The sequence below is a fragment of the Cibotium barometz genome, chromosome 60, assembly GCF_041138505.1.
Source record: "Cibotium barometz isolate CiBa-2024 chromosome 60, ASM4113850v1, whole genome shotgun sequence".
NCBI classification, from domain to species: domain Eukaryota; kingdom Viridiplantae; phylum Streptophyta; class Polypodiopsida; order Cyatheales; family Cibotiaceae; genus Cibotium; species Cibotium barometz.
In genome coordinates, this window is record NC_141105.1 from 11,842,637 (window position 1) to 11,865,663 (window position 23,027).

The window sequence follows — 23,027 nt, forward strand, 5'->3', positions numbered from 1 at the left end:
GAGATCCCACAAGCCATGTATGTAGGAGACTGATCTCGTAAGAGCCTCAATCACCAGAGGGGCAGCCGCCAGCTCTGCTCGAATAATCTCATGAGGTACCACGGCCTTGGCTCTAATAATCCTAGCAATCATAGATACCAAAGGCCTCTCCATACCTCTCCACCCGCCTGCGCTGTGATGGCCCACTGAAGGTCCCCATATCTGCACTCCATAAAGCATAGCTGATGTCACTAGAGTGTCAAAAAGCCAAAGTTTCGTTCGAGGTTCCTGAAACTGAACCTGCGAACACATCCTCTCCAAACCACCCAGGGCTGCATGTGCTCTAGTCAATCTAGTCTCTGCTGCTCTCCTCATCGAAAACATTGGCCCACTGAATACTACCCCAAATAAAAAATAAAAAAACAAAAAAAGAGAAAAAAGGAAAAGAAAAAACAAGAAAAAGAAGAAGAAGAAAAGAAAAGAAGAAAAGAAGAAAAGAAGAAAGAAAAAGAAAAAAGAAAAGAAAAAGAAGAAAAAAGAAAAAAGAGAAAAAAAAAAAGAAGAAGAAAGAAGAAAGAAAAAAAAAAGACCAGGCGAAGAAGAGCGGGGGAAGGGCAGCGCAGCAAAGGCTGCGCAGAATGGAGGAGGCGGAGGAAGAAGGGGAGGCGGCAGGTGAGGAAGGGCTGGGGAAGAGCAGCGCAGCAAGTCTCTGCGCAGAAAGGAGGAGGCGGAGGAAGGAGGGGAGGCGGAGAGAGGAGGGGAGGCGAACAAGGAGAGCAAGAGGGGATGGGGCACAGACAGGAGATAGCAGCGGGAGGAAGAGGGGCGGGCAGAAGCAGGGGCGAACAACGGGAGAGGAAGGAGGGGGGGCAGAGGAAAGAAGGGGGCCGACACAGATGACAGAGGCGGAGGTTCGGGGAGCTCACAGGTCTTCAGCACGCCGATTTCTTCCAAGTGCCCATTATCCACATTGAAGCATGGGTCCCATGGTAAAACATGGATAAAGCTTTTCATAAAAAACAATGGGGCCTTGGCAAGCACCTTGGGAACCCAAGTGGGATCAGCTAGAAGGACATTGTAGTACCCTTTTTTTAGATAGAAGATCTCTCTAGCCACAGGTGCTTGTAGAATCTCCTTTTCCAGCCAGCCCTTAATCTCATGTCTGGAAAGAACCTTCCCTGTACAGTATAGCATTAACCCACATGAGGCAAAGAGTGCTACTTGTCTGTTCACGAATTCAGAAGAAACTGAGACTTCTACTGAGTTTGCAGAAGATTCTCCTTCACGACAAGAGTAAACTTGATTCTAGCAATCAAGTTTACTCTTGTCGTAAAGGAGAACACAGTAATAAGCAGCTATGTACACACAAATCGGTCAAAATAGAAGTGGCTCTTTCTCCCGAAAAGCAGTTTGTTTACGATGCACTTGCTGAAGATTTTGCGGATAATAGAAAGCAGTGGAAACATCCGGTGCCTGAGCATCACTATGACATCCCTGTGCCTTCGATTGTCACCTCTCTCAAGCGTTTTTCTGAAAATGCATTGGTGATTTTCTTCCCTGGGAAAATGCCTTAGGCTCAAGAAGTGGTGCAGTGGTTGAAATCAGTCTTGCAAGGGGGTTTTGTTGATGGGGTGTACTAGGCATCTTGTGGCTTTTTTGAAGTGCTTCTCTCAGATAGCTTACATCATACTATGCTTTTGGAAATGTCACCGAAGCTATCTAACTCATTCCCTGTTATGGGAGATGCCATGGGCAGTAAAGAAATCCCAATTACATCTACCTCCTATTTGAATCCAGAATGACTCCTGTGCATGATAACGAAACTCTACACGCTGCTCAGAAGAGTCCTGCAACTCAGCCCTAATGTTGCATAATACACCTAAGATCCACTGGGCATCATGGTGTTTCTCAAGTTCCCTCTTCCCTCTGCAAAGCACACAATCTACACCTGATGGCTCTCTCTCTATCCAAGATCTCTTGCCTCCTTGCTAGGACCACACTATGATGAAGATCACTGACACTCTCTTAGGCAAGAACAACTCTTTGCCTAGAGTCGGGAGCATCACAAACTCTTCAAACATCCATCACCTGCCGAGGTAACTCTCCATCTAAGAAAAGAAACTGGTATGCATAGTCGGGAAGGAGAGTTCTGGCTCCTCAGATCTCTAATGCTCACAACTCCAGGACAATGGTCTGACTTTGAGGTGCCTAGGGCAATGAAGATAGTGCCACCTCTATCAAGTACCCAATCATCAACATAATAGTGGTCCAAGCGGGCATAAATGCGACATGCACCACTCTACAATTATTCCAAGAAAAGAAGAGTAAATCTGGCTTCATATGGAAGTCATCCTCTAGCTAACAATCCTTGCCATGAAAGGAAAAGATAGATCTCTCCCAAGATGCCCTCTCAAGCAAGTGAATGATACCTTCATGTTCCCCTTCTTATCTGCGGATTGCTCAAGCATGTTCAAGTCACCTCCAACGATCCGATGATCTGCCTGAGGGAGAGATCCAGTGCAAAGCTTTGCTTTGCAAGTTGGTGTTGAGTTCAACTTTGGTACATCAAATTTTATGCACCGGTGAACCAGCTTATCATTCACCTATTCAAGCTTGTTTTAAATCACAGATTTCAGCATTGGCATGTTTGCATCTATTGCAAGGTGAAAACTTTTTTTTTTGTCGCAATGTGCAGACTTCCACTATTAAGTTTCTACTAAGGCTTGTGGATGATTCTCTCCACATAAAAGCCATAGTGCATCAAATCCTTTCTGAATCTAAAGTACTCGTTTGCTAAGAACATCATCGTGTTTCCAAGTCCCCGTGATGGTGACTTATTTCCCATGTTTTGTTGAGAGTTGTTTTTAAGAAAAGACCAATGGATTTCTCAAAATTCAATTTCTTCAATGTTATGGGGAAACATGAATATCAGGAAACACTGAGAGAGCTCTTTGACCACACAAAAAGAAAACATGAGCTCTTTGACCACACAAAAAGAAGACATAAATTTCATAGATCAATTTACTTTGATAAACAAATTCTTTATAGAAAGGAGAGGAGTTGGAAGAACCTATGCATGTCCAGTTCTGTGATGGTAGTGACCCCTGCTGCTTTGACGAGGTTCATGAAATCTTCAGGAATCTCTGTCAACTCCAATGAGCTACCAACCACAATGACAGAATAAATACATTATTCCTACTCTAATAAAAAGTGAATATAAACCTATGGTTTTTCAACAGAAATTTGCATGGCATGTATAACTAGAGACATTCTTCCTTCATTGAGCTGCTTTAAGCTCTATAACTAACAAATGAAATAATCATGCAATCAATCAAGATCATGAAAGAAGAGAGAGAAAGAGAGAGAGAGAGAGAGAGAGAGAGAGAGAGAGAGAGAGAGAGAAAGAAAGAAAGAAAGAAAGTTATATTAACGTCCACGGGAGGCCGAATCCGACCTATGGGACAGATCAGGTACATCCATTTACATTCCACTCTGGGTATCAATGCCAAAGAGGCTATCCAGGGGGGAGAGAGAGAGAGGCTATCCAGGGGAGAACCACCACTTTAGTGTGCCGGGCAACCAACCCTACTAGAGTAGGTAGGAAACGCGTTTATTTAATACTATGGTCCGACTCATCTAGCTCTCCAACTCGACATTCTTCAAGAAAGATGCGGGGTGTAACTTCCGGAGGGGGCTAGGGGTTTTGCAAAACACTTGACCGCTAATGCAATTAAACACTAAAATTGGCCACAACCTTAAACATGTGCCACAAAAATGTAAAAGAGAGACGTGCACAACTGACACCGCATAGAGGCGGGAATGGGCCGACCCCCCCTTGGAGTATTATATTACCCAAGGAGAAAATATCATGTACAAGCTTTGAGGGCCTTACTCTCCCCACAGCAGATGCCGGATTATCCATATACAAATGCCATAACACAGCCCAACACGAGGCACCCATAAAATTCAGCCAATACAAAGGCAATAGAAATGATGAGCCAACAATATAATCGATAAACCTCTGTGTGGGTACTGATTCTTCCCCAAAAACCATGGGTCTTCATGCAATAGAGCTGTTACAGCCAGTACGACTTTCCACTTAACTGGTACAACCCCCCATTCAGCTGGTACAGCACGACATGGATTGGTACAACAGGTACAATGGCTGGTACAACAAGTACAATGGCTGGAAATCATAATAAAATGATTAAATACCCTTGCCTTCAGTATTTCTTCTCAATGAAATGAAATGATATATTAACGTCTCTAAGAGGCCATAGTGGCCTATGAGACCAAAACTGAGAGTACATCTGAAGTTGGTGTCTCATCAAAGAGAACGACTAAATGAGACTAAAAAGTATAATAAATTTATTGTCCTACAGTTATAAGAACAGAACTGTAAGACTCCGAGATGATACTGAGTAGAAAATACTGGAAAATACTGAAAAATGTATATTAGGTAGATCCATGTATGCTGATCAGTTGAAGTGTTGCCCTCTCCTTAGATCAAGAAGTATCTCCGCCATGGGGCTTTCTAGAATGGAGAGGTTGTAGAAGCGAGGTAGGCGCCTCCGATGCCGAGCAGTAATGGCTCTGATCTGGCGATGGTGAGGATGCCGTGGTCGGGATCCTGGTGGGCGTGGCCGCACGACATAAGCTGGTGACTCCCTGGGAGCGTGGTCGGTGCCCTGATGGCCCAATGGAGGAGGTATCAGGAGGTGTGTGGGCTGGGTTGCTGGTGCTGGTGCTGAAGAAATCTGTCAGGGTCCTCTGTCTGGGTTGCTGGTGCTGGAAGCCTTCAAAACAATCACCGATAGCCGGTATACTTCATGGGCAGCCTTCAAGAGAGAGAGAAAGAGAGTAGCCATCATTGAGGCAGTCTGTAATGGCGGTAGAGGCTAGTGTGCAGCAAGAGAGCCTCCTCCAAATGAAGAGAAAGGGCTCCAATTTATAGATTTGGGCCTCCCATGTGCTAAAATGGCAAGAGAAGGGTATAATGACAAGTGGAGAGCCACACACTAGCTGAAGTGACGAGTGTAAGGCCACTTGTCTAACTTTAATCCACTTTTTGACAAGTGTGAGGCCACTTGTCTCACTTTGATCCACTTTCTTGCCACATGTCCCAATCTAAGAGATAGGTGCTCCCATAATCTTTACCTTTAAAAATATCCCAACTGATAGACCTTCTGCCAAATATGCTTTGGCATGTCCCCCCGTTTCCTCAATTCCATACGTAATGACGCAAACAAAATTTCCATCAAAGTCGGGCCAAAAATAGTAACCCTCCTAAATTTTAGAAGTGTGATCCTTTGTATTCCAGGATAATTCCCCATTCCCAAACCTTGTTCTTTCCAAATATTTAGACGTCCTAGAGTCCACCAAACCCTTTCATATTGAAAAATGTCCACGCTAGTGACATGGGGATTCACACTGGCTTTGTTATTCTCCCCTCGTGTCCCCTCATGATTAAGACTCAATGTGTCTGCATCTCATGCAAAAAAGAGTGTCACACCTTTAGTCCTCATACTCAAACTAAAATGCTTGCAAATCGTATTGGTGGTTTGCTTTTCCATGGTTTGTATCCACAACAATATGGTTTTGTCTCCAGAAGACAAATTATGGATAATATTGCTAATGTATATCTGGCAATGGAATATGCCAAATATACTTCTCGGAATATTCTTGTTATGCAGGTGGATGTAGCTAAAGCTTTTGATACAATTCAATGGGATTACATGGCTGAGGTCATGGCTACAATGGGCTTTGGTTGTAACATGTAACAAGCTATTTTTTGGCTATATAGAGATAGTACTTCCCAGTGTATTTTTGGTCGTGATCTTTCACTACGCATCCACCTTGGATGTATATGGATCCTTTAACTGCACAGGAGCAATTACATGGTTTGTGATTACCCAATGGTTCGCATTTTGTGGCTCAAGGCTATGCAAATGATTCTTTGTTCATGCCTAACAATGATCTCAAGTGCATCATGAAAACTTTGGAATTGTTTGGTAAAACAGTTGGACTTTATATCAACTTTTCTAAGTCTAAACTGCTTCCATTAACTTCTTGTGACTAGCATGCACTGCTATGGTCAGGGCAAATTATTCCAACAGACAACCTGGTTAGACATCTCGGATATCACTCACATGGCATATGTCTATGCAGGATGCTATTCTTTGGGTATTGAACAAATTGAAGACCAAGCTACCATTTTGGAAGCTTTCTACATGGCCTTTACATGTGCGTCTCAGAATTGTTCAATCAATCATTACGGCCTATGTGCAATTTTATTTGCCGTTGTTGATCTCACATAAAATTGATATTGATTTTTTTATGTCTGATGCCTTGGAATTGTTATGGAAAACCAAGCATCATACGAGAGCGCTACGTCTTTTGAGACGATCTTTGGTCTGCACTCCTAAAATGCATGAATATACTTGATTTGCATTATCATCTCTTGGCAAGAAAAGCCACCATGATTCCCACTTTCTTTGAACTTCGGCAGCCTTGGGCCATAATGCTTGCAGGCATGTGTGCTTCTATCAAAACTAGAGCTTATAGCAATTGGCACATTTCTCACTGGGAAGCTGTGATTAGTAAATTTGAAGGAAAAGTTCCAGGATGTCCTTATGCATCTTCTCTTCTTCGTGATTGGAAATTAGCTCTATCTTCTGTTCACTCGCACGGAAGAGATATGCTGACTCGGAATTCTTTTCGATTGGAAAGCATCCATTGGTCTTCGGTGTTTCCTCGACCACTGTCATGTGCCCAGTGTGTATCTACCGTGTGCTACACGCACACAAGACTAGCTTCGAGGCTTGGGGAAGCTTGGAGCTAGGCAGACTGATTGGCGAGCTGGGCTAGGGATAGACTAACGGGCGGGCACCCAAGTATGGACGGGCGGGCACCCAAGTGTGCACACCCGATGACCGGCCAAGAGCCTATAAAAGGGTGGCCAAGGTTAGTCAATAGTTCAGAGTCTCGCGTGTCTTTGTGAGAGCTCTATGGTCAAGAGCCTGGATCTAGTGCAGACATGCACCTGCTTTATGCAACCAAGGCCGGCAGCAGTCTCGAGGCCCGCAAGGGTAGCTTCGTGGCGGTATGGGACGTCACGAGGTGGAGATTGGTCGGTACGTCCAACTAGTTAGCTCAGCTCATGGCTCGGTGGGGACAGCCAAGACTTGTGGGTTTTGCCCACGGCTGTCAAGGTTGGGAGGTGAGTCAGGCCTACACCCCCTTCACGTTGCTTGGCTTTGTTTTGCAGGTTTCGAGTCTTGTATCAAGAGCGTTCTACGAGGTGATCCTTTGGGGATTTGACAGTGGTACCAGAGCAAGCCTCGAGAACGTGCAAGTCGGTAGATAGAGAAAAAAGAGGTCAAAGAAAAAGGTATGAGTTTGAGATGACTGCTGTTTTTTCATAAATACTGCTGTTTATTTCAGATTTCAGCATGTTATATTTGCATCGTTGGAACCCGTGTTGGGGGTTTTGGTCTTGTAAAGGGTCAATTAGTTGCCTGAGAAGAGCTTTTTGATTGGAAAGGAGAGAAGCAAGAAACTGCTATGATTCAGCAAGTAAAAGAGGGAAAAAAAAGATGTCGGCTGTGTGAACAGCATGAGAAAGAGAGAGAAGAGGCGAAGAGACGTTGGCTGTGTGAAGAGCGTGAGAAAGAGAGAGAGGAGGAGTTTGCAGCCGGCTGTTCGTACTTGGCTAGTTGCGCAGCCCTTGTGAGGGATGGAACAATCCCAATGAACCAGTCGAAGGCGGGCAGGTATAAAGTGCTGCAAGTCGGTGATCGCTGTACTGCAGAGAAAAAGCAACCAGCGATCAGCCGAACAGGTGGCAGCCGCTTTTTTGACGTTTTTAACCTTGCGTTTTTTTTTTAGGCCGTATGCTTTCTGTTTTTTAAAACGAAACCAGCGTTTTTTTTTATACGCTTCATGTGGGTTTTAAATAAACGAAGGCAATTATTTTTTTAAAACTCTATAAGCATGTGTTGTTTTAGAACCAAAAAAAAGCATGTAGATTATTTTAATTTCTATGTGACTTGTTTTGTCTAGCTTATGTGTTTTTTTTTTTTAGTTCTTTTTTACCAAGCTTTATGGGTTTTTTTTTTTTTTAAGCCCTCAAGCATGGTTTTTTTTTTTTATACACAAAAGCAAAGCTTTAAAGCTACACATGCTTTTTGAGAAGACCTATAAAATACGCCTCAAGTGGGCTTCTTGCCACACTCCTCGTACTCTCTTCCTTGTTCAAAGCCAAGCTTTTCTCTCATCTTGCCCTCTTCAAGATGTCGACCCAAGAATCCGAGATAGAACCCATTCTCGAAAGTGAAGACCTGCCGGCTACGGAGGCCACCGATGGCGATCTTTTCAACGATTTTGTATCCAAATCTGAATTTCAAGAGTTTAAAGTTGCTTTCGAAGATTCTTTCTCGAAACGTCAAGCACAAGTTGCCGCGTAGATGCAAGCTTTTTAGAATTCCATTTCTTTATTGACCACTACCCTATCTACTCTCTCGAGTATGGATACCTTGGCATCTGCTTTGGGCCCCAACATTACTGCAGATTAGTTTGGGGGCGAGCAAAAGCAACATACCAAGGAGATTGTGGACACTTGGCTACATCAGTGGCAGGTCCATTTCCAGTTTTATCCATATGATGGTGGCAAAAAGATTCAGTTAGCAGCAGGTTTCCTCTCAGGCAAAGCTTTGCTTTGGTGGAAAGAACTCAAACCTAAACCAACAACCTCGGCACAGTTTGAAGAAGTCTTCAAGAAAGAATTCCTCAAGAAGGAGGATGACTACGATATCGTAGCTCAGTTTGCCAGTTTGACCATGACCTCGCAGAACCTCACTTATGAGGTCTACCTCCAAAAATTTAGAGACTTGCAGATGAAAGCTACGAAGATGGATTCTACTACTCTTTTGGGTTTCTTCGTAGCCGGTTTACCCGACTCATACCATTTACAGGTTAAAAACAACAAATGCAAAACTTTGGACGAGGCCATTCATTCTGCTCGTATTTATGACGATACAATGGTCTCTTCCAAATCTAAACCCGTGACCGAGCAGGGGGAACAAGCACAAAAGGAAGTTCTCCGCACCAATGGCTAGTACGACAGAAGGAAAGTCTTCAGACCAACCTTTGAAGAATTCTACTTCGACTCCGGCAAAGAAAAACCATCTCCTCAAGGCTTTGAAGCTCAAGAAGGAGGGACATTACTTCATCTGCGAAGAAAAAGGACATATGCGTAACGAGTGCCCGAAGAAAAAGGGTGCAAAGACCAACACAGGACCCAAGCTGAAGGCAGCTAACCAGTTGTCTTTAACAGGTACTTCAGTCACTGTACTTTCTCGCCCTAGTTCCTGTTCTGATTGTATGTTCAACTCTAAAGTTTTTGGCTTGCATGATCTTCTCCAAGTTTATGGAGAAGTACATGGCCATAGAATCCACATTCTTCTGGACCCTGGCAGCTCACACAACTTTGTTAATTACAAACTTGTGTAGAAATTGGGTCTGGACACAATACCTAACGATCATACCTACAAGGTACGCCTACTTGTGGTCGGCAAGTATGGGATCGAAAGGTGGAGAAGCTGCCGATCCGGATTCAGGACTACGAAGATACTCTGGAGTGCTATATTATGCATCTAGAGCATGTAGACTTATTATTAGGGATTAAGTGGTTTAAGACTCTTCAGGTCCAGATAGATTAGTCTAGTCATACTTTTTCTTTTGAACATGGGAACACCCAGTATTGTACCTTAGGTGATTGTATACATCCCTCTCAGGGACCTCTTGTAAATAACATTGATTTTGGAAATATAGTGGATTCTTCTTTGTATAATGCTTTCCATTGTGTCTTGATTCCACCTTCTTCATTTCTCATACCTACTATGGATATTAATGAATTAAGTGTGTTTGAAAGCAACGAATTAAAGAAGATACTTTATTTGTTTCACAATGTATTTCCTAAGGAACTGCCATCATCAGGCTTACCACCTGAAAGGTCAATAGATCATCATATTGACCTGGTCCTTGGTGCTCAACCTGTTAGTATTCCACCTTACAGGATGAGCGAAGCTGAGGAAGATGAGTTGACCAAACAACTCAAAGATTATTTAAGGATGGGCCAGATCCGTCCAAGAAAATCACCTTGGGGTGCACCTGTGTTACTCAGGAGAAAGAAGGACAACACTTGGAGAATGTGTATAGATTACAAGAGATTAAACAAACTGAAGAACCATTATCCTCTCCCTAGATCAGATGACCTGATTGATTGTTTAGCCGGAGTGAAGTACTTCACAAAGATAGATTTACGTACTGGATATCACCACATACGTATTCATGAAAGGCACGTCGAACGAACCGCCTTTCGGACTAGGTATGGCCATTATGAGTTTTCGTATTACCTTTTGGGTTAACTAATGCTCCAGTCACTTTTCAGCAAATGATGAACAATCTATTTCGTCAACATTTAGAAAAATTCGTGGTTGTGTTCCTGGATTATATTTTAATATATAGTCGTACTCTTGAGGATCACGTTAGACACCTCATGATTGTCTTAACTATTTTAAGACAAAATCGACTATATGCTAAATTAAGTAAATGTGAGTTTTTTATGACAGAAATCATTTACTTGGGACACAAAATCACAAGAGATGGGTTGAGCATTGACTATCACCGAGTTCAGAAGGTTTTGGCCTGGCCTATACCGCAAACTATGAGACAACTTCGTTCTTTTCTCGGTTTTGTTGTTTTTCTTCGAAAATCTGTGCGAGAGTACTCTCAGCTCACACTACTAATGACCAACTTGTTGAAAGGTCGTGGACGTAAGTCGAATCAGCCTATCACTTGGAATAACGATCTGGATATGGCCTTCAGACTTTTGGAAAGATAAAGTCAAGGAAGCACCGATCTTAGCATTACCCGATCCTAGTAGGCCTTATGTTCTTGAGACTGATGCCAGTGACTATGCAATCTATTAGAAGTGCTCAAGACAGAGATAGATTTTATTCTAATAGACATCGTTCACCCAGAGAGTTCTCTGAAGGAACGATGGCGTATTTTCGAGTTCCGAAATATTCCGAGACTTTACGGATAGGTCGATCTCCGAAATTATCCCCTAGATACTGTGGACCATTTCGTATTACACGACGGATTGGTTCAATCGCATATGAACTGGATTTGCCTTCTCATGTGAAAGTTCATCCCGTATTTCATGTCAGTAGACTTAAGGAAGTACTGGGTGAAACAAACCAATTAGTTACTCCTCAAGAAATCATAGATGTCGAGGACATGACATTTATTTCACACGAACCAGAAAAGATCCTTGGCTTTCGTGAAAGACGATTGCGAAATACACTTCTCACGGAATACAAGATCAAGTGAAAGGATCGTGTTGAGGAGGACGCTACATGGGAGACATTGACTACCCTTCAGAGGGATTACCCTGGGTTTTAGTGAGCTCAGGAGTGAGCTCTTAGAGGAAGGGAAGTATGTCATGTGCATAGTGTGTATCTACCGTCTGCTACACGCACACAAGACTAGCTTCGAGGCTTGGGGAAGCTTGGAGCTAGGCAGACTGATTGGCGAGCTGGGCTAGGGCTAGGGCGGGCACCCAAGAATGGACGGGCGGGCGCCCAAGTGTGGACGCCCAATAACCGACCAAGAGCCTATAAAAGGGTGGCCAAGGTTAGTCAATAGTTCATAGAGTCTCGCGTGTCTTTGTGAGAGCTCTATGGTCAAGAGCCTGGATCTAGTGCAAACGTGCACCTGCTTTATGCAGCCAAGGCTGGCAACAGTCTCGAGGCCCGCGAGGATAGCTTCGTAGCGGTATGGGACGTCACGAGGTGGAGATTGGTCGTGCGTCCAACTAGTTAGCTCAGCTCATGGCTCGGTGGGGACAGCCAAGACTTGTGGGTTTTACCCACGGCTATCAAGGTTGGGAGGTGAGTCAGGCCTGCACTCCCTTCACGTTGCTTGGCTTTGTTTTGCAGGTTTCGAGTCTTGTATCAGGAGCGTTCTACGAGGTGATCCTTTGGGGATTTGACAACCACTTACAGTACGGGAACCACGAAAGGCATGCTTTTTGGCCTCTATTGGAATTGGAGTTACCGCCGTGGCGGATGTTGTCACGGATAATGGATTTGTGATGACTTTTCCACAAGCCTGTTTGAAACACAACTTGGGTATGCATCACAAGCCAGTGTGGAAAACTATTACTATGTTGTTGCGGCCTTTTGAACCCATCCCACCCTTGGATGATCACGATAGACTTCATGATTGGCAACTTGTTGGTCATACCAACACTTCGTTTGAATGCACTTTCAGCAAGTAATGTGTAAAAAGTGTTGCTTCCTTCACCCTAGATTCAACCTCATGTTGATGCCTTGTGGGGCTTGCATAAGACTACTAAATGGTGGAAACAAAGACTTCGAATAATTTGGGGTTGTAAACTACCTCTCAAACAGCGTCTATTCTTATGAAGATGCCTTGTGGGAATACTTCTAGTTTCTCCTTTTTTGGCAAAACGACATATCTCCAATGATAGATGTTGTAGATGTGGACGACATGCAGAGTTTGTTCCTCATCTTCTTTGGCATTTCACGAAGTCCAGAAATTTCTTGCAAGCACTAACTCACCTCTGAGGACGATTTCCATTGTTCAAAGGAGGAAAACCATTTTGGATTTTTGGTGTTCTGCCATCTTGCATGGCTAGATTTGACACTTTCATCATTTGGATGAGATATCGGGCACTCTGGACTATTTGGAAGGCTCCGAACCATACTATGTTTCAACAACCTTCTCTGGATTCTTATGCTTTCTTCGTGCCAATCTTGACCAATCCCTACATGACTGTTGACAGCTGGAGGCTATTGACATCCTACAGTTTGAAGTCTTCTTCTACTATTTTTAGCTTCCTTCCTTGGATGACTTCTCTCTGAAGTACATCTTCCCCATATATATTGTCTTTTGGTATTGGTTTTTACACCCCAAAAAAAAGTGTGTGTGTGTGTGTGTGTCTTCTTCCTGCCTACTTATTGGCTTGCTGGACTGTCTTGCTGGACTCTAGCCGATTGTTGTTGCCTGCCCTTGCTATCCATCATTCACTTCTACTGCCGGCTGGACTCCCCTACCTCGCCTTTGTTGCAAGGTTTTTACACATTGTTCCTGATTCTACTCAGCCTCTCATTTTCTATGTATGTGTCTGTAGTAATATTTGGTTGCCCTCTCTCTCTCTCTGGCCTTTAGAAGCTGTTAATAAAATCTTTCTTTCTTTCTTTTCTTTCTTTCTCTCTCTCTCTTTGGGGTTTTTCCCTTTTTTGTACAGTCTCTCAACTATGTGTCTGTAGTAATATTTGGTTGCCCTCTCTCTCTCTCTCTCTGGCCTTTAGAAGCCGTTAATAAAATCTTTCTTTCTTTCTTTTCTTTCTTTCTCTCTCTCTCTTTGGAGTTTTTCCCCTTTTTGTACAGTCTCTCAACTATGGATCCAATTAAAACTTTCAAGCATGGAGATATAAAGAGGAGACAAATTCTCATTGGAGATTCAACTGCTTGCCCTTTACACTATGACAAATTTGATTTGTAGCCATTTGCAAACACTCTCCATGAAGGTTTTGCTGAAATCAAAAAAGTTTCGGAGACTCCTGCACCTCAATTCCGTGTCAAAGTTCCGAGACATGTAATGCTTAATCCTATGATAAATCTAGCTCAAAGGGCTGTAGTCCTTTTTTTCCCTGCGAAAACGCTAGACCCAACAGCAAATGTCACACAATGGTTTGAAGCATTGCTTGGGGGTTGTTTTGTAGCTGGTGTGCATAAAGCTGACCGTGGCTGTAGTCCTTTTTTTCCCTCCGAAAATGCTAGACCCCACAGTAGATGTCGCACAATGGTTTAAAGCATTGCTTGGGGGTTGTTTTATAGCTGGTGTGCATAAAGCTGACCGTGGCTTTTTTGCAATGATATACACAACAGATCCCCAATACAAACAAACACTGGTAGAAAAATCGCCTTTGTTTTATGGTCGGCAACTAGTGCATGTTTGCCCTTGGCTCTGCCAACTAAGGATTATCAGAGTCTCATAAGGCACAAGTGCCCTTTATGGGTGGAGGTAGTTGACCTCCCGCTATATTGCCGGGCTGCACTATCATTTTTGGCAGAAGCATTGGGCAAAGTTGTATGGCCCCCATGCTCGAATGGAAATGTCAATAGGTTTTGCATATTGTGGGATACTAATAAACCCACACCACCAGATGTTGCTTTTAATGTGGAGATGATTGGCATGCCCTCACAAGATATCTTTTTTAAACTTAAAAATGAAGATTTGCTGCCTCTTGCGCAAATTCGGCCATATGCGATCAAAGTGTCCATCTATGCTATTGCAACCACCAGCTGCTACAATGCAATCGAATGAGAACACTCCGGTGGGAACAATGCAACCCCAACTCGGGAAAATGTACAACATGCCTTAAATGTTAACATGGACAAAGGCAAAATGAAAGTGGCAAAATCAGCAGCAGCACGAATTTGAGCAGCAGAAGGCACCTCTAGTCATCATCTCCATACTTCACTGATCTGCCACCACCCCCATCAGATCGAGGCGTAGGCTCCCACTATTTTTCCCGAAATTATTGGCCATGGATTCATTGTGCCTACCAAAGCATAGGGGGTCATTCTTATGCAGGATGGGGAACGATTGGGCATTTTGAAAGTGTATGCTCCAAGAGAGAGAGAGAAAATGAAATGAAATGAAATGTTATATTAACGTCTTCAAAAGGCCAAAGTGACCTATGAGACCAAAGTTACAACCATGTGACATCTGATACACTGTCTGGAAAAGAAAAGAGATAGCCCCACAATACATCAGTAGGGGGGAAGCTAAAGCTACTAGTCAAAATGGGGTACATGAGTACATGAATACATGAATAAATGAATATGGGGGAGTACAAAAGTGAGTGACAGTGAGTACAACAGTATATGGCTGGAGTCGTAATCATCCTAGGAGCTCTAGCATGGGTCTCTGCTGCATGGCCGGATATCTGCCATAGTGAGATGCCTGGTCGGACGAGCCCGATGCCTCGCAATGATGCTCTGAATCCTCCGGTGTAGGCACCGTCTCCGATGTGAGGATCCGCGAACCCTCGCGCATCTAGATCTGCCCAACTGGATAGCTCTCTCAACTAGAGTCCCACAGGGTGCCCACTGCTGGGCTGTCGGCTGTGTGTCCTCCCGGGTAGTCCCTCTAAAGAAGTCAGTAATCTGTCTCTGTGTGGGCTCCCTGCCAGTCGGGCGTCTGCTCCTGATAATGGACTCTCTGAGCCTGTGGATCTCCAGGAGATAAAAACCCAAGCATCACTGATCACAATAGTCCATGACTCTAGCCAGTGGTCCAAATCCCTCTCTCAAAAGGCAATGGTAGCGCCCTCGAACCTCATAATATGCTGTGCAGCGACAGACGTAGTGCTCCTCTGTCTCTGGCTCTATCCAACAAATCTGACAAATCCTGTCCCCTGGAGGTATGCCTCTAAATCTGCCTGTCTCTATCTCTAACTAATGTGAAGAGATGCGGATGTGCCCAATGGCGCACCTCAATCCATGAGACAGATGGGTATCCATGTAGCTCGGTCTAAGTATAAAGCCATCCTCAATGGTGCGGAGAAGATGGTCTCTATAGAAAGCCATCTTCGTCCCCAACTCCTATGAGGGCTCTAGCCATGTCCTCCTACTGTCCAACTGAATGAGGTCCTGTCTGATGACTCTACTAATCTCAAAATGTGTCAAGGTGAGAGAAGGTGAGAGAGGGTGCCTCCAGAGAGTACTGGAAGGGTGGAAGTCTGTCTAAACTGAACCCGTGGAGGTCAAACCAGGATGCTATCTGCACATACCAAAATGAAGTGTCTCCCTCCATGGCTAGCTGATGAGAGGACTCTAAAGCAAGTCGTGCATACCGGTGTCGGGGAAGCTCCCAAGTGCTATGAATGAAGAACACTGATCTGGCAAGAGCCTCGACTACGATCGGTGGTGCTCCCATCTCGGCTCTAATAATCTCATGGGGTACCGAGGCCTTAGCCCGAATCATCCTGGAGATCATGGACACAAGTGGTCTCTCCATGAGGCTGCATACTCGCCCCATGTATCTGGAGAGGTAATGGCTGGAGGCGGGGGGTGCTCTCTAAGCAATCTCCAGGCCTCCCCAGAATCCTGACTCAAAAACAACTGATAGATGTCTCTCTCCAGCCGAGCTAAGAATGCTCTCTTCTTCCGCCGAATGAGGGATCGGAAGATGATGCGTGATTGTCTATATGTAGTTACACCTGTGGCCACCTCTCTCTGTAGCCGGGCTCTAAGCTCCCTACAGTCATCATCATACCAACTATTTTGGGGCATGCTCCCAGGACGTGGTCGTACTGTGGGCTGCGTGTGTGGGAAGGCCGTCGCTGCAGCTGTATGTAAAGCCTCTGTCAGGATCTGTATGAGCTCTGCTAATGGCCTCTGTGGATCCTCTGCACTCAACAAGCTGTAGATCTCTACGGTGTATACTCCATCAGTCTCTCTGCAGAAGGTATATCTCGGGTGATAGGAGGACTGCCCAACCTGGCGGGTACTGTAGTGGAAATCCACCGTAAAGGAGAGATGTGCATGATCCACCGTAACTCCGATGGGCCTGGGGCCAATCGCAAAATCCAAGATACTCGGGATGAAGGTTGGCGAGGCTAGAACATAATCCACTGTGTTGGCCCCATGTCTGTGTGGAAAGCAAGTAAAGCCACTGGCAAGTGGATACCTCTCTAGGCCATTTAAAATGGCCAGCCCATGTGCAATCCCCATCTCCAAGAGGTATCTCCCATACTTAGTACACTCCACCTCATCCTGTGATCTCTAGGTCAAACACATCTCCTCCACATCTATCTCTCTCAACATCTCCTCCAAAGTGTCAAAGAAGGAGGTCTGGTACTGAGCCGTTCGAGCATTAAAGTCCCCAAGTATGATAACATCTCCCTCCCTGGAGAACTCCCATATGTCCTCATCTAGAATCATATATGGAGATTGCCCCTTGGGCGCTGCATAATGAGATGTGCTGGGTGGAAAGTAACATATAGCAATGTATAGGGGTCTACCCTCATCTGCCCTCACTCTGACCCACATGCCTCGCGCTCTCATCACGGCGCATAACATGGATGAGTGGCTGAAGCACCTCTCTAAAAAGAACTGCAACTCCTCCAGATCCGCAACCACCATGCTTCGAACGGGCCTCCTGTCTACAAGTCGTCACCCATCTGTATCCCACCACTCTCGGTAATGTGCTGCCTAGGGCCTGATGTGTCTCCGAGTAGAAGATGATGTCCCTATCTCTGAAGCTGTCCTCAAAGGCCCCCACATCCAGTCCCAATGCTCCGTTGCAGTTCCATACTGCAAGTCTCAGACTGGTCCCATAGGTCTCACACCTTCACGTGGTGCGTCTCTCTAGTATCACCACTCTGCCTCCTCTGTAAAATGTTAGCTTCCCTTTTTCTCTGGCTGCCCTAATCTCCGGCATGCACTCCCTCATATGTGCTAGCTATGCCAAGGTGAGGTCATCTCCTAAAAAGATGCCCGTTTTCTTAAGGGCGGAGCGCTTGGCCAAGAAATCCTTCTTGGCCTCCAAGGTGGGAAAGCGTAAAATGAGAGCTCTCTCCTCCATTCTTGTCTTTCTTGCCCACTCTCCAAGCCCCCATGTGTGTAGGCCTCGAAATGCCCATGCGTGTGTATAAATCTTTGGCTTCCTCCTCTACATTGTCACCGTCCCCTTAAGCCCCGTGATCCGCACATGAAGTTCCCTTGTCTTTCTTCTTTGTTTCTCCTCAATGGTTAGGTTGATAATCTTCGAGGTAGATGTGCTTTCGGCCTCCTTGTTCTTACCTTTCTTGACCACGTCTATCCATTTCTTCGTTTCATCTACTTGTTTTTGCGTCTTCGTGAGCACCTCCACCCACGCGGAGGTCTCCCGGGCCTTCTTTTCTTCTCCCTCTTGAAGTGTTCTCACTTGGGCCTTGATGGTGTTCAGCTCCTCCATCATGACGGGCTGAATTTCACCTTCCTCGAGCTTATGTTGAGCACGTGCTTCTTCTATCTCTATCTTGAGATTTGCGATCTCTGCATCTTGGGCTGCTATCCGCGCTTCAAGTTTCTTGACTTTGTCAAGAAGGCTCCAGTTGACCATATTAATTGCATTGTCCGTCTCTTTCTTGTGTTGTTGGATGGCTGCCTTGATCAGGTCTGCAATGTCAATCCTCTCCATCTTGTCTTGGGATTTCTTGCCTCAGATGATCTCGAAGGACATGCATGCTACCCTTGGCACCCCCTTCTCCATTGCGGAGTTCCGACTGACACTTTGAGCATTACCTCATGGTAAATTTCCAAGGGATGATGGTCTTTTCCCCATTTTCTTCCTGAGTTTTTGGGACTTTGGGGAAGAGATTAGTTTGCCACTTCAGGAGATGTGGGACATGGGGACAATGCCATCCTTCCTTACTAATGGCCTTATCCACCTTATTCCAAAAGGTGGTGATAAGACAAATATTGCCCAGTGGAGAACTATCACATTGCTTGGGGCAGCATACAAAATACTTGCCAAGGCAATGTAACAAATTGCAACCAGTCTTGCAGGTTGTGATTCATGATACACAAAATGGGTTCCTTCAAGGACGAAACATTTTTTATAACATCTTCTCCTTCTAGGAGGCGGCTGAATGGGCTAAGACAAGCAATGAGCCCCTATAGCCATTTTATTGTTGAATTTCGAGAAGGCTTTTGATAGAGTGGATTGGGATTTTCTTGAAGGCACCCTTGGACGCATGGGATTCTCCGCATGTCTGGATTAGAGGCGTTTCATGCCTATGTGGTGCTTGTGGAAGCGTGTTTATGAATCGATTGATTGTGATTAGCGCCTAATCAAAGACTTAAGGCCGTGCACAAACTACTTCTTCTTGATGCTTAATACACAGTAGAGAGAGATGACCTAATCTACCATGTATTATTAATATGAAATATATACAATGCTGAATAGAGATACTCAATGGTAGCACTGCTCCTAAGTTCTCAATGACTCAATGATGATTGACTGATCAATGAATGAATACTATTAAGGCCTAGACTCCTATTTATAGTGCCTAATGTTGGTGAGTTGGGTACCAACCCAAATAATAATGTCCAACTAAGTGTATTCACACAATAACCCAATAACTCTATCCACACTGGGCTGCTCATTGGGCGCCTCGGCAATATTACAATGATTTGGCACAATAGCCCTTACAAACATATGAATCCGGCCACAGTACTCGACCTCTAAGGTGGCCAATGGATAGAAGCATGTCCACGTCACACTTGGGAAAGAGTGCACGTGATAAACCGCTACCCCTGGCCATGGCCTAGTGGTTTCAAATATTGCACATCTTGGGCAACATGGTACGCATTCCCGAGCACTTCTACTCATATGATGATCTTTCTTGCCAAGTGGCTGATGTCTAGAGCTCCAAGAACTTCTATGATGGCCCATAAGGTATTGCACACATGCATTACAGATGTTCAAGCTTCTCCAATGTGTCTCGTAAACTTATTTTCTCCTTGTGTGTTGAAATTCTCTCAAAGGGCAAGGTTGGATCCAACTTTAAGGAGGTAAATATATCCCTTAATGCTCAAGAGGACTTGGAATAACAAACCCCTAGATACATAGTAGGGCTTCCTTATGGCAATGGTATGTGCAAGGGAGTGATTCTGGAAAATTATCTTGGTTAGTTGTCTCCATTACTTGATCCTAAGATGCATTGGATGGCGAGACTCATGAGATGGATATTTTCGGAGGCATATGTGACACCACCTTGGAATGTGGGGCATTGATTTCCTTAGCCTTCAAGGTTAGTTGTTGCATGCAGAAGCATTCAAACTCGATCACTTGCATATGCACAAATGAAAGAGAGAGAGATGGGAGAGAGTACGTTGTATTGGGTCCCAAATAACCCTATGAAGAAGGGCCCACACTATGAAGATGTATTTGCTTGTATTGCTGAATGTGTATGGGACAGACTGTGGGCTGCAAATCAGCACCGAACAACTAATGTTGGACTTGTGCGGAGCAGTCAGAAGAGAGGCTGAACTGGCCGCCTTCCTGCTGTACTACCGGGCAGCACCTAGAAGCTTGCATTAATCCTCCTAAGACCTCTACGTGCTGCATTTGGTCCCCCTCTGCTGGACCTTCTTCCTTGCATTTCCTTCCTGTGGGCTGCCCGTGGCTCACAACACATGGCCAGACTTGCAAGATTTTCGGATGCCAAGCAATGGGCTGAAGCACCCTTACATAGGGGCTATGTGGCTGAGGGCGCTGGCCAAACAACATACAGGCCAGGCCGACTTGAAAAGAGGACAAGAAAATGCTTTTTTCTTGCGTTTTCACATGGGCAGCCCACCTAAGCCTAGGCACCATCCATGGCCTCATCACTCACTAAGCTTGGCCTATGGGCAGTCCATAGCCCCTATGCCCGTTAGCCCCATAATCCCAACATTGTGTTGCTAGTTACGATCCCATAGATGGGTTCACACACACTCAAGGGATCTTGTGCCTAGACAGATGCCCATTCACCCAACTACTAATAAGTGCTTGGAAAATCAATACATCATCCAAGAGGATTACATCGGTGTGCCGCAAAAGCATGATTGACATGTGCAGGATGTGCACATATGAACCTGACCTTTCTTTGGTGGCACACTGGCTGACACATCCCTAGACAAGGGCTCACAAGGGGCTAAGTGTACAGCCACAAACTTGCACTTTTCCTGTACAATCATGTCCACGGCATCCAAGTGTGGGATGCATGTGACATTAGTTGGCAAAGTATTCTTGCTTATTGTGTGCTTCACTTAATTTGGTATGTGCTGCCTCCATCCCCCTGCTCTCCTCCTCCCCCAACCCCCACCCTCCACCCCACTGTGCCACTTGGGGTAGTAGGACATGGCTGTGGGAATAGTTGGAATATATCATCTCCAGAGGGTCTACATCACCTTTTTTCATGCTTGTACTGGTCATTTGATGAGACCCTACATTGGCATATTTAGCAGATATTATTTGGGATTTTTATACCATTTTTTAGGCATTTTATGCTACGGACAGATGTTGGCCTCCTACAGCTGCCCGACCAGCTCTCTGGAGGGACATATAAGGGTTCTCACCCTTCCCCTCACTTTTCATCTCATTCTTGCATATCTGTTGGAGGTCATTGGCTGTAGCAACAGTCTCTTATGCGTGTAAGCACCTACGGGCTTCCCTCGTGCGCTCATTTTCAGCAATAATCAATTGTTTCCAGCCTTCTACAATTTGTGCTTTGGGCCTACAACCTGTGATGCTCTTTATTTCAGGAAGCATCTACAATAGAACTTTTTGTAAACATACATCAAAAGAGTAGAGTTAATATAGGCTCTGGCACAGTTGACCATGTGATGAAATCCCCAACCTTTGTCTCGAGCATCCTTGATCATTTTACCCGTTCTTCATTAATGCAGCCTGATCATACTTTCCACACTTTGGACCGCATATGTGCATCACCCAACAAAACAAAACAAAACAAAAACAAAAACAAAAAAAATCACAAGCAAACTGCAGCCCACACACAGCTCTTGTACCATAGCTTGAAGAAGAACGTTTTTTCATGATCGTCTCTACAATCTCTGTTGGCAAAATAGAGCAGTGGGTCTCGCTCACTTTCTCCATTTAAATAGTTATTCTCTTGGAGCAACACACGTAGCAATATGCAATGCTCTACCATGTCCTGGAGGCTATGGATAGGCGGGATACCTGCTTCTTAGCCAACCTCTCACTTCTGTGCTCGCGGTGCTAGACAAATGATATAGGCAACAGCCCCTGACGACATTGTGACATCCATGGAGGATACCTTTCCAGTCATTTTTCTCTCAGAAGAAACCCTTCCTTCTGAGGAAAAAAGCCCTTCCTTTTTATAATTTTCCATTTTTCACTCAACCAAAACCCTTCCTTTTTTCTGAGCCTTGATGAACAGCGAGAAGAAGGAAAGATTAAGCTTTCATAAATCGCAATTTTTTACCTTAAATCAAGCTTCTGTGTTTTCCTGCATTCGGAGAGATGGGCTTTGATCTTCTTCATCTTGACAAAGCTCTTCTTGGTCTTGTTCACCGCCATGGCTGCACAACCCCGTGGGTTGAGCGAGATCGAAACAAAACCTCAGTTAAACGTATCCATCCTTTCAACTGCTATCCGCGCAATGGGACATTTGCCACGTAGGCTATCATCCTTTTTTGATACCTTTGTTAAAAGAAGGGTATTAATAATAAGCCACAGGCGAATCGTAGGCTATCATCCTTTTTTGATACCTTTGTTAAAAGAAGGGTATTAATAATAAGCCACAGGCGAATAGTTGAGTTGGTAGAACAGTTGGGTTCCAGAGCGAGAGGACCCAAGTTCGATGCCATCAGGGCTACGCAACATGGGTGTGTGTGTGTGTGTGTGTTCGAATATATATTGATCTCCCTCACACAAATGATCTCTTAGTAAAACCATCCCTTTAACACACTATTGGACAACTAGTGATAGACCCACTATGATGGTGGAGATTCAATGCCTACCATAAGAAGGGATGATGGTACTCATAGATAAACCTTCCATGTTATGGCCTTCTTATATAAGTGGGTGTAGGATACGTTATAAAGACAAATGAACACTTGAGAACATAATATATTGGTGTCATACAATTTAGTACATTGGGCCACAAAAAAAAATTAAAATCAATAAATGATCTTTTATTAAGTATATCTTAATTAGATAAGGTCCAATAAACGTCTAATTGAAAATCATGCAAAGAGGCTATTGTTAGTAATCTAGAAAATGGAAATGGCATGAAGGCATTGTGGTTATATATGTGATGAAAAGACCATGGCCAACAAACTCTTTCATGAAGGAAGCTCTTTTAGCCAAAAAGTTGCATAGAGAGCCTTGAATCATACCCTATGTGCCCATGAGAGTATGTACAATATCTAGCTAG

General features: G+C 44.5%; 1 protein-coding gene and 1 long non-coding RNA gene across 6 annotated transcripts in view; one reads left to right on the top strand and one right to left on the bottom strand.

The window, feature by feature from the left end:
• LOC147604983 (dynein regulatory complex subunit 7-like) overlaps positions 1-22,232 on the bottom strand; it is a 321,324-nt gene extending 299,092 nt beyond the window's left edge. For 2 of the 4 annotated variants that reach the window (XM_086794269.1, XM_086794268.1), the window contains exons 1-2: positions 22,074-22,231; positions 3,050-3,139 (exon numbers count right to left, since the gene is read on the bottom strand). In XM_086794269.1, coding sequence (XP_086650395.1) covers positions 3,050-3,139; positions 22,074-22,168 — 185 coding nt within the window. In that variant the 5' untranslated portion in view covers positions 22,169-22,231. Of the gene's footprint in view, positions 1-3,049; positions 3,140-22,073 lie in introns of all 4 variants that reach the window. The other 2 variants (XM_086794267.1, XM_086794266.1) reach the window with 2 other exon arrangements.
• On the top strand, positions 6,974-7,960 carry LOC147604985 (uncharacterized). 2 transcript variants are annotated; one of them, XR_015265256.1, is made up of 3 exons: positions 6,974-7,198; positions 7,303-7,369; positions 7,523-7,960. It is a non-coding gene; the product is annotated as an uncharacterized LOC147604985 (long non-coding RNA). The 2 variants fall into 2 exon arrangements; XR_015265255.1 differs by having other exon boundaries at positions 7,303-7,337; positions 7,423-7,960.
• Positions 22,233-23,027: the final 795 nt, after the last annotated feature.